General features: G+C 37.0%; 1 protein-coding gene across 6 annotated transcripts in view; it reads left to right on the forward strand.

Moving 5' to 3' along the window:
- ORC3 (origin recognition complex subunit 3) overlaps positions 1-12,143 on the forward strand; it is a 60,252-nt gene that overhangs the window by 25,689 nt on the left and 22,420 nt on the right. For all 6 annotated transcript variants that reach the window (XM_039219434.1, XM_039219435.1, XM_039219440.1 and 3 more), the window contains 2 exons: positions 9,069-9,185; positions 10,307-10,386. In XM_039219434.1, coding sequence (XP_039075365.1) covers positions 9,069-9,185; positions 10,307-10,386 — 197 coding nt within the window. The remainder of the gene's footprint in view (positions 1-9,068; positions 9,186-10,306; positions 10,387-12,143) is intronic.

A 12,143-nucleotide genomic window follows, 5' to 3' on the forward strand; every position in this document is an offset into this window, starting at 1 on the left:
GAGAGACAGCCAGCATGAGCAGGGGAGGGTCAGAGAGAGAGGGAGATACAGAATCTGAAACAGGTTCCAGGCTCTGAGCCAGCTGTCAGCACAGCCTGACGCAGGGCTCGAACTCACAAACCATGAGATCATGACCTGAGCTGAAGTCGGACACTTAACCGACTGAGCCACCCAGGCGCCCCAAAAATTGTAATAACATTAAGGTGTGATTGAAGTAGCCCTAGTATAAAGGTTTTGCTGGCACATACTGTTTTCAGATTTTGAGTGAAAGAATGTTAGTTCCTAGAGGGCATGTGTTTTGTATAGCCCTAAATACTAATTTACCTTCTATTCATAAATTCTCAAAAGAGAATGGCTTTTTTATAATAGATATAATTGACATACAATATAACAGTGGACAATGGCTTTTTGTTGGGCGTTACTTCTAATGCAGAATCCACATTGGGCCGTAATACGAAATGACTTCTAGACTGGGTTTAGTAATCACTTTAATAATCTCTGTAACCTTTGTAGAGTAGTATAAGAAGTTTTAATCCTAACGTAGGTTGTTTTGGTAGAGGGGAACTTTAAGAGCCAGTGGAAAGAGATGTGTGCATGTTTACTGAGTTTTAAGATTAGATGGATTAGCTCTCTGCTGAGTCAGCTAGTTGCCAAGTGCATTTCCTGCTAGAGTGTATTTTCAGAAGCCAGGAATAGATTTTTAAAGAGTACTTTTAACCATTGAGATGACAAAGGAAGAGAACCTCTGAGCTTGTTTGTTGTAGAAATAGCCTGACATTTACCTCTGCTACTCAGTAACGTTTCATGTATTTTCTAAGATTTGTTTATACTGTACTTATTCTTACTGCACTTATTGCACTTATTAGCCCCATTTGTTATTATCTTTGCTGTATTCATTTTAGGATTGTGTATTTTGTTATTCAAAGGCATATTTTCTTGAGACTTACATAGTGAAAAATACGAAGGTACACAAAGATTCATACCTTACCCTAAAAAAGTTATGTGCAAGTTTCAAAGGCCAAAAGATGTATGTGAGGGGCACCTAGGTGGCTCAGTTGGTTAAGCGTCTGACTCTTGATTTCGGCTCAGATCGTGGTCTCATGGTGGGTCGTGAGTTCAAGCCCCACACTGGGCATATCTATACTGGACATGGAGCTTGCTTAAGATTCTGTCTTCCTCTCTCTTTGCCCTTCTCCTTGTGTATTTGCACTCTTTCAAAAAAAAAAGAGTCTATCAAAAAGATTAATTAGTGTGTCTGTTGATTTTTGTAGTTTAAAGTATCTTTGTATATTTTATTCATTTAAGCATTATAATTCTTTTCTCTTTTTTTAAAAACCCACATAATTTTGATATGTATTTTGCCATGATAAAAAAAATGGGAATAAACTCCACATGATAATCAATAATATGGTACTACATATACAGGGGAAGATCCTGATTATGGCCTCAGGAAATTTCAACTTGTGTTTCAACTCCAGCTACTTGTTAGCCAGGTCTACCTTAGAAAAATCACTCACCCTATTTAAGCCTGAATTTCCTTATTTATAAAATGGGACAATAATTCCTAGTGTTATTTCCTCATATGGTTAGTGATAATTAAAATCCACCAGCAAATGAGAGTGAGTTATAAAAAAATATACAGTAAAACTTTTATAAACGTAAATTATAAATATTATTATTTTTCACTACGATAAAAATTAAGAACAATACGGATGCATAGTTTTATATATTATATATTCTGTATTGTACATACTAAATTGTAATACTTATATGCTACATGGTTATATAGAATATGTAGTTATGTAGACATGTGTACTGTTAGAATTTATCACTTTGTCCCCATTTTCTACACTCAGATTTTGAAGACATTGACCTCAAAGGATACTCTAGAGAAATTTATACCCTTTATATCTAGATTCTTTCCTTCCCAAAAATCTGCTTTGCTTTCTACCCTGATAAACTAAGCCAGTGGTTCTCAAACTGTAGCTTGTATCAGAATCATAGGGAGGGCTTGTTAAAACACTCATTTATGGCCTCCATCCCCAGAGTTTCTGCTTTTGTAGCTCAAAGGTGGGGCCTAAGAATCTGCATTTCTAGCAAAGTCCCAGGTAATGCTGATGCTGCTGGTCTGAAGACCATCTTTGAGTACCACTTGAATTGGACTGGTTGCCTAGAAGAAAATGTTTGTTTCCCTTACCTTGTTTTTTTAAATTTAGAATTAATGTAAATTCTAACTGAAGCGAAAGATTCATATTAATCCTCCCCTGACTGGAATCAAGGCATTAAAAAAACCTTCAACTCCTTTAGAATTTTGAACCCTCAGTTTCATAAATACAGCTTTAAAACTATAGCTCAGCATTGTATTTCATAAACTACATGGGTTTTTTGAAAGCGTACTTTCAAATTAAAAAATTCAGCTATCTAAACCATATACATTTGTAGAAGCTTCACTAGGAAGTTCAAGCTAAGGCATGATATTAGAAGGCCATAGAGAGCTGATAAAAGACTAAAGATTCTGTGCATTCTTTCATTTCTGAGTAGTCCTGTGAATGATTGTACAGTGCAGCAGAGTACAGTGGCCAAAAGGTGTACTCTGACAATTAACAATCTGGTTTTTCTGTGCTTAAGCAGAATAGGCCTACACAGGCTCCCATTAATACAAACTTCTGATGACCCAATAGCTTTCAGATCTTGTGGTAGAAGTTTAATCAGATAATCTTTTCTCTTTTTTGTTTGTTTTTGAGAGAGAGAGATTGAGCAGGGGAGGGACAGACTGAGGGGAACAGAGGATCCAAAGCAGGCGCCACACTGACAGCAGAGAGCCTGATGCAGGGCTTGAACCCATAAATAGCAATATCATTTACCTGAGCTGAAGTCAGACACTTAATCGATTGAGCTACCCAGGTGCCCTACTCAGATAATCTTTAAAGTTTCTTTGGGCTCTAAAATACTATGATTTTATTTACTCATTCATTAAACAGATAGGTAATGGTTTTTTTCCTGACTAGTTAATTTATTTAGATTCCTCATTAAAATTTTAGTACATCTGTTTAATTGGAAATAGGTAAATTATTACTATGGGTTTTAGGTGAAATAGGAGGAGCTGTTACTGTTTATATTTTACCATGTTTTTGCCTTGTACCATGTTTTTGCTGGGTTAGTAATCAAGGTTTCTGTTTTTTTTTTTTAACTTAAACCTTTAATTTATGAAATAATATTTTGTGAGAAATTAAGCTAAGCTGTCGAAGTGCCTTACACAGAACTTTTAAATTCTTCATAATTACAAAGATACGATTTTTATTACTGCTTGTGCCTTAAATTTTGTTTCAAGTCCAATATTAAGGAGAGCTTTGAAGATTGTTGCCTCATATTGGCATAATTATTATCTGATAATGAAAAACATGAGGCCTTAAAATACTGGAAGGTTTTTTTGAATAGTGAGAAGTTCTTTTTCTTTTCATGAGCAAATGTTTTGGAGGAATGTAATATTAACAGCTTTTCCCAATTTTAGTAGATAGATTTTATGCATTGTCTCATTTTGAGTCACAGCCACCACATATGACAGATGTTTTTATCACTTTGTATAGATGAGGAGAGTCACAAAATAATTAAATAACTTGCCTGTCTAAAGTGTCACAATTAGGGGCGCCTGGGTGGCTTAGTCGGTTAAGCGTCTGACTTTCACTTAGGTCATGATCTCGCGGTTCGTGGGTTCGAGCCCCGCGTCGGGCTCTGTGCTGACTGCCAGCTCAGAGCCTGGACCCTGTTTCACTCTGTGACTCCCTCTCTCTCTGACCCTCCCCTGCTCACGCGCTCTCTCTCTCTCTCTCCTAGAAATAAATAAAAACATTAAAAAATTTAAAAAAAAATAGTGTCACAATTAGTAAATGGTAGATATGGCATTGATACCCAGACCTGACATCATAGCCCACACATTTTCTGTGACACTTCATTCAAGAATTAGTATAAGGTGATGAGAAGGTACCTATGGTTCTATATTAGTGTATGAGAAATCAGATGTGGGCTTTTCAAATACTGTGGCAAGTTAACAGTGAAGGTAATTTGTAAGAGACTTAGAAAACCACTTGGTGTGAGGCAGCTTTGGCCTTTATAATTAGATAGCCGGGTGACATGCAGCCCTACGTGCTGCTACTCAAAGGGAACATCTACCCTCTCCCCACCAAATGTGTATGGTTGTATATTTTGTGCATATGTATGTGTGTGTGCATATATATATATATATATACACACAAAAGTATTTATTTTCAAAATACTTTTTTTAAAAAGCAAGTCTCAACACCATATCTAAGATTAGGTCCATTTTAATCCTGTGCTATTACACCAACCACACCCTCTCTATTACCAGTAATAATTTGCTGTTCATGTTGATCCTGTCTTGTCAAGAAGTTACATTATGCTCAGTATATTTAGTAAATGACTAACTCCATGTACTTCACATAAGAAAATCAGTTTATATATTTCTATTCAATTCTCCCTTAAATCTATTTGGCTTGGTATCAGTCCTTAAAGAGTTCAACTGTATGCTATGTAGAAAACTTAGATTCAGTCCCCTGCCAGTGACAGGCAAAGTTTTATTATTCTGACCTGTTAATATTTTATGTCTCTATTCCCTCTGTGCCCAGCTAGATTATAAATCAGTTGAAAGTAGGAAGTAAGTCTTGGACTTCTTAGAATTGTAATGTTACTATTAGAAAAATAACCTGATTCAATATGCTCAGTTTACAAATGAAGAACTGCAGCCAAGAGAGAGGAAGTAAAATATCTAAGGTTGCAGAGCAAGTTAGTGGTAGAGCAAGGGTTTCTTTTCACCATTTAGTATGCTTTTCATGGTGATTCATGAACAAAAGGCACAGAATACTTCATGAGTTTGATGGTAACCTGCCTTTCACCTATCTTTGCCTCTACCTCCTCTTTCTATATCTTTTGACAGACAGGGCAGAAGGAGGGGAAAATCTGTTAGGAAACATAAGAAAAGAGAAGAAGGGAAGAAAATGACTGGAAACAAACTACTACATGGGCAGCTTCATTGCAAACTCTTCGTCAAGTGCTGCTGGTCTGAAGTGCATGGAGGAACATGGAGAACAAAAGGCTGAGGCAGATGAGAGGGGGAGCACTCAGGCCACACCAGCGCTGGGGGAAAGTGTGCTTTGGCACTCTAGTAGGTAGCTATCATGTGATGAGACACAGAACCAAACACTATCCACCAAAATTTCTCCCTAATGAGAAAAATAATGCTTCGTTCTAGCAAGATAATAGCTAAGAAAATGATGTTTTCTTGGACAGCAGATACCTCTTATTCCTAAAATCCAGTGTCTATTTTGCCAGCTTTTAATATCAGTGAAATGATTGAAAGGAGCAAATTATAAAAATTTACAGCCATTTTTATATACTGTAAATCTTCCTAGCATCACTCTTCACCTCATGTAGAATTCTGGATGCAAAAGTGATAAAGACTATGGAAATTAGAAGAGAATTGCAAAAACTAACCATCATGGCAAATTCTATCTGATAATATTTTCTTTGCCTATACATATTTAAGTTTTACATAGGCATTGGTTTCCTCTCTGAAGAAAGTAACCAGCTCAGTAAAAATAGAGGCCTTGTCATGTAAGTAATCAAGAATGCAAGAATGATTTTTGACTGAAAGACGGATTGATGTGATTGGAGATGGCTGATTTAAAAGGGTGTACTATACATTGACTGACCACCCACAGCCTAATACAAATGTGGTTTTTTTTAGGTACATAGTGGTTTTTTTTTTTTTTTTAAACCTGAGTCAACATTTATAAATTGAGACATTTTACATTACAAATTCAGACTTCCTGGAAACTAATTTGACAATAAACTATTTGGAAAAAAAAAAAGGGAAAAAAAATAAAAAGGTGGATGAAATATAAAAAAAAAACAAAAAAACAAATTCAGACTTCCATCTTTTGTTGAAAAATTAGTAAATCTGGCCCACATCCAGCAAGACAAGTGGTTGCTCTTATTTAGAAGGGAGACTGAGTACATGTTGGCCTCCATTCATTAATGCACTTCCTCATTCAGCAAAGTTTTTGAGGGTTCACTGTATGCCATGAAAATAATCTAGGTGCTGAGAATACAGGAATGAACAAAACTGACAAAAAACCTCTGCCTTCATGGAGCTTACATGCTATTGAGAGAAGTAGGTAAAGTATGTGTTCTAAGGAAAAACAAGGAAAAAAAGGGAATATGCAGCTGTGCATGGGGAGTTGGATTGACATTTTAAATAAGGACCTTACTGAGAAGGTGAATTTTGAATAAAGATTAAAGGAAGCTACAGAGCTTGCCATGCAGGAATCTGGATGAAGGGAATTCCAAACAGCAATGAGACAGCAAGTGGAAAGAAAGGACCTGAGGTTGGAGCCTGACTGGTGTATGAAGAGGAGCAAGTAGGCTGCTCTTGAACATTTGATATCAGAGAAATATCTTTCTTTTTGCATCTCTTTAACAAAGATCAGAAAAGACCATGAGGTCTTCATGTTTCAGGAATAGAAGAAAGCATATCTCTTTGGGAAATAATGAATACTACAAGGCAAAGTGTATCTCTGTTGAAAAGAATCATCCTAGCCACAATTATGAAATAAAACAGTGCAGCTATGACCAGTGTACAACAGAGATTCCAGAGGAAAAATTTAATGAATGGAAAATAGGATTACTATTGAAGCTTTGTTTTTAATGTGCATAATGTGATGCTGCTGTAAGCATTAAGTGGAGAATTCAGCATCAAAACCTATAAAAAGGTATTTATAAAGTGTATTAAGAATTGGCCTGGTTACGGAAATGGTGGGGGAAAGGGAGAGAGGCAAACTATGAGAGACTCTTGAATGCTGACAAAAACTGAGGACTGATGGATGTGGGTGGGAGGGGGGGATGGGCATGGAGGAGGACACTTGTGGGGATGAGCACTGAGGGTTATGTGGAAACTAATTTGACAATAAACTATTCGTAAAAAAAAAAAAAAAAAATTGGCCTGGTTAGATAGAGAAGTATTTGCGCACGCACACACACACACACACGTATCTAAGTAAGACAAAGGATTTAGAGAACAGGTTACATGTAGAAAGTTAATCATTTGGATGTTTTCTGCTGCAGATGTTAAGAACACAGATGTAAATAACAGTGGAATCTTCCTTATGTAGATAGTAGATTCCAGAGTCAATGCATAAGACAAAGTGTGAGATGATCAAAATAACTTAATTCTTGAAAATCCCTTAGAAGGGTATAACAGATTTCTCATCAAGTCCAACAGCTAGTTTTATTTCCAGTGTCAGAATTTCATTTCTTCAGTTGAGCATCAGATGAAACAGTATGCTGTGTTACGTGAACAAAAAACATGTTTTAAATGCCTAGAATTCCACTGGGCACAGGGATGTAATCACAGAGGTAGGAAGGGACGGAGACCATCCAGGAGAAGAGCATATGCATAATCCTCCCACCCTTACACAAGGCATAGTTCCTTGAATGTGCAACATTGCCCACGAGGTGTTAAGTATTTGTTTCCTCCTCCTCTGAGTAAATTCAGTTCTACTGTATCACCCATTATTTGTACATGCAGTCATTCCACGAAGCAAAAGGAATAGGTAGTGCAGGAAGCATGAAGTATGGTTATTATTCAGTAATAGATTCCTTCTCTCCAGAATGCTTTTCTTTGTTTCAAAGCTCTTCAGGCAGACATTAAGGCAAACAATTAGTTTGCACTCTCCATGTTACAGTATAGTAAAATTAGAATTGAATGTACTCTCCCAGTGGTGATTAAAGTACCCTTTGTTATGATAGGAGATCTAGATTTTTGAAATTACCAACTAACTCAAATCCTGGGAGGAGAAACATTATGATTCTGAAAGCTTTTTCATTTGCCCTGTGCTTTCAGGTAATATATAGATTTGCTGATGAAGGAATTGATTTCTAAGTGCATTTGAGTTTAGGAAAATATATCAGATTTGTTGCTTTTTATAGGTTAGGTTTGCTTGAATTAATTCATATCTGAGGTGTTATTTTCTGCAGGCATGACTGCTAAAAATAATGGGTATCTGCAAGATATTACTGGGGGGGAAAACCCCAGCCCAGCAGTTAAAGTCCTTTATTTGACTTATAGAGAAGAAAAAAATGTGAAGATCATGCCGCAGATCATAATCCTTTTAAGAGAATGGTACAGGATGAAGCAGTTAGAAAAGTATTTGAGGTCTGAAAAATGCTTGGATGTTGATAGAATGTAGAATGTTAAAATCATTTCCAAACTATTTCAGAAGTTTCTAGAAAACATAATACCCCTCCCATATTGCCTCCTCTCTCGCCCAAAAACCCTTTTGAAACTGATTTGTGAGATTAGTCATCCCATCAGTTTCTTAAGACACTGTCTCCAGTATTATACTTATTGGAGTCTAAATTCTAAAGCTTGATGGCTTCAGATTTCTTTTTCATTTTTTTTCTTAATTAGTCAAGTGAATAAAACCAGTATTAGAAATTCTCAACAAAAGGCAGGCATTTATCAGAATCACCTATGGTGTTTCTTCTATAGTCTTTCTTCCTTTTAAACACAGTTCTGACTCTACTTGAAGAGAAGCATAGACCTTAAGTGGAACCTCAGCAACTGTTAATGATGTTGGTATTGGGCTCCGTGGTGATCACCTCACCCTTTTTGATGTCAGCAAGGTAGAGGGTGGTGGGCCTACCTTGCTGTGGCACATACTGAGTGACTGGAACAGGCAGGCATTGAGCAAGGTGCTTTTTTGCAAACTTGTATTTTGGGGAGCCAAGTTACAGTAGCAATGCTGTAGATAGAAGGAAACAACAGGACTAATTTTGGTGTGTGTAAAATATCACCAGACTTGATACTAAATCAGAAATACCCCAGCCTTTATCTTGGATTTTATGTGCATTACTAATTTTCAAAATTAAGGAGGCTAATTTGTAATTCTGCATCTTCTCTAATCAGTTTTCCAGGAATTATATATATTTGTGAAGTAGATTTTATTCTTTCAATTACTAACTTACATACTTGTAACGTATTCTGTGATTTTTAGGAAGAAGTACAATCGTTACTAGAAAACTTACATGTTTACCATACAAATTACTTCCTGGTTTTGAGATGTCTTCATCAGTTCACCTCTTCTCTTCCCAAGTACCCATTGGGTCGACAGGTAACCAGAATTTACTTCCTTATTTGGAATCTCTGCGGTAGGAATATCAGTAGTTTCTTGCTCTGATTTCAGCAGCATTTAGGTGTCAGAATTTGAAATGGATCCAAATCATTCACTGAGTGAACAATCTAAATCCATTCCAGCTGTACGTACACATTACTGGTAATTGAAGCAGTATATTTTGTTCTGATGGCTACAGCTAGAAACAACCACAGGAATCACAGTGGTGTTGCTTTCCCTGCAATGTATTTGTCCTAAGGCATTGTAACTTTTTTCTTTCACACTTCTTTGTCATGTATACTGGGAGAGTTGATCCCCTGCCTTATCAAGATGGAAAAAAGAATCTGTTTGAGAATGCTTCTGGTTAACCTTGCATTAACATCATTTCTGCCCTTGCAAAATTATGCCCCACTGGCCTTTGTGTCATATCCTAAAGCTGTGAACCAGCTAGAGAGTGGATGATAGTGGAATAATTCTGTATTCCTAAATATTTGCATCCTTAACTCAAAGATTTAGAGAACAGGGGAACCTGGGTGGCTCAGTCGGTCAAGCATCCAACTCTTGATTTCGGCTCAGGTCATGATCCCAGAGTTGTAAGATTGAGCCCCATGTCTGGCTCCAGGCTGAGCGTAGAGCCTGCTTGGAATTCTCTCTCTCCCTCTCTCTACCCCTCTCCCACATTCACATTCAATCCCTCCCTCTCTCTGTCTCTCTCTCTCTCTCTCTCTCCCCCACTCTCATAAATGAATAAATAAATACATAAATAAATAAAGGTTTAGAGAACATAAATACATAAGAATGATTTGTTTATAAAATGATTTCTGCCATCAAGCTTTCTTTTTAATAGTTATGTATCATTTTTATTTTATTATTTTCTTATTGCATGGGATCAGTATTATCAGCGAGTACCAATATAATCTCATTTTGTTTTTATGTAAATAGTATTCTTATAAATCCTGACCTATGTGATACATGCCCAGTCTGTTGTCCTCTAAAGAAAAAAATTGTTTTTTTAGTAACATTTATTTTTTTGTTTTGACTATTTACAATTTTGTCAAAGGAGCAGTGTGTAACTTGGTACATCACTTTTGGTTCCTCACAAGTGTACTTTTTACTTACAGATCAGAGAGCTGTACTGCACTTGTTTAGAAAAGAATATATGGGATTCAGAGGAGTATGCATCAGCCTTGCAGCTGCTAAGGTAGCTTTGTGGGGTTTTTTTGTTTGTTTGTTTTGTTTTGTCTGCTGTAAGCCTGCCAGTAAGTAACCCTTTCCTCCAGAATGCTGCCTGCCACGGGGTTTCTAAGTAGCCATGCTGTGTCTAACATTTGTATATACCTTGAACTTAGGTTTGTGGTTTATGGTGGTTTTAATGTAGCAACCATCCATTATTTCACTGGTTTTACCTTGTTTTTGAACTTTTGATTTTTTTTTCCCCTAGAGAGAGAGTTTGAGTAGGGGAGAGGGGCAGAGGGAGAAAGAGAATCTCGAATAAGTTCATTGCTCAGCCTGGAGCCTGACGGGGGGTTTGATCCCACAACCCTGGGATCATGCCTGAGCTGAAATCAAGAGTCGGACCCTCAAACAACTGAACCGCCCAAGTGTCCCAAACTTGTGCTTTTTAAAGTAAAATGAGTGTTTAGTCCAATATTGACACTATCTGAGGAGGGCTTAGGTATGGATAATTTTAATCTTGCCAGCTTGATGGCATGGCAGGGAAAGTAGGCATGGAAGGTGAGTTCACCACGGCCCCGACCAGGATGGGTGGAGGAGCAGTAGCACTTGGTGAAATGTGTCCTGTGAAGGAGATCACTGCTGAACTTGAGCAGAGGTGAGGAGGCAGTGTCCTTGATGCCTTACCCCCATCCGAGCTGGCCCTGCCCTCATTAACACTGGAGAACATAAATGTGTCTAATATTAAATGAATAAGACATCTTGGTGTTACTATCACATATCAGAGATCACTTACCACCCTGGCAAATTTACCTTTTAAAATTATAATCATTTGTTTTTCTTGGTTTCACTTATATATATGGTGACTTTTTAATCTTCCATAAAAATAATGACCACTTGGAAAATGAGGAAAGGGAAATCAAGTGTGAGTTAAGTTTCTGCACACACACTTATAATTTTCCTCCGTGAATATAAATGCTTATGTGAAAATGTCATAAAGAAGTCTGAGAACTGAATATTTATTAAGTCTTGGCTTCCTCTGGGCCCACAAGAAAAGAACAGATGGGCACAGTAGGAGGAAAATTCACATTGAAAGCACTTTATAGGTCCAGAGACTTAATAATACAAATGTTAGTGATCTAGCAGGTGCAGCTTAAGATAGGAAACTAATTTTATGCTATCTGGAAAAATAACTCCCCATGGAAACTAGATTGCCACTGAAAAGCTCTGTTTTATTTCAGTTTTTTAAATGCCAATAGGAGATTTCTATGTACTTATATATGTCAACTGAGACTTAGTTTGCTTTCTATTCAAGTCAACATTCCTATCTCAACACCCAGTTGATTCTTGCTGAGTTTCTTCTTTAATCTTTGTGACTATTGATTGTCTTCCTTTTCCAGTTGAGTATTCTCAAATTCATAGATTCCTTTGTCAGAGAGGGGCTTGCTTTTTTCTTTCTACATCTTTCTGGTATTGGTAATCTTGGGTACAAGGGTCAAGAATGCCAATTCTAAACTAGGTTAAGGAAGCATGAGCAGTAATAGTATTGGTGACAGTTGTAACCACTGTTTATAAAGGCTTGCAGTGTGTCAGGCACTGTGCTAGGTAGGCACTTTCAGTAAATTTTCTGTCTAATACACAAGTATACCTTTGTGGCAGATACTATTATCCACACTGTACAACTCAGGTTAGCATATATAGGGCTTAGAATTTGCCCGAGATCTCTTAGCCGTTGATGGAACCAGAATTCTAATCCAGATCTGACTTCACAGCTGTTGTACCTTC

This window comes from Hyaena hyaena, unplaced genomic scaffold (genome assembly GCF_003009895.1).
Source record: "Hyaena hyaena isolate Hyena2069 unplaced genomic scaffold, ASM300989v1 scaffold_821, whole genome shotgun sequence".
In the NCBI taxonomy this organism is placed as follows: domain Eukaryota; kingdom Metazoa; phylum Chordata; class Mammalia; order Carnivora; family Hyaenidae; genus Hyaena; species Hyaena hyaena.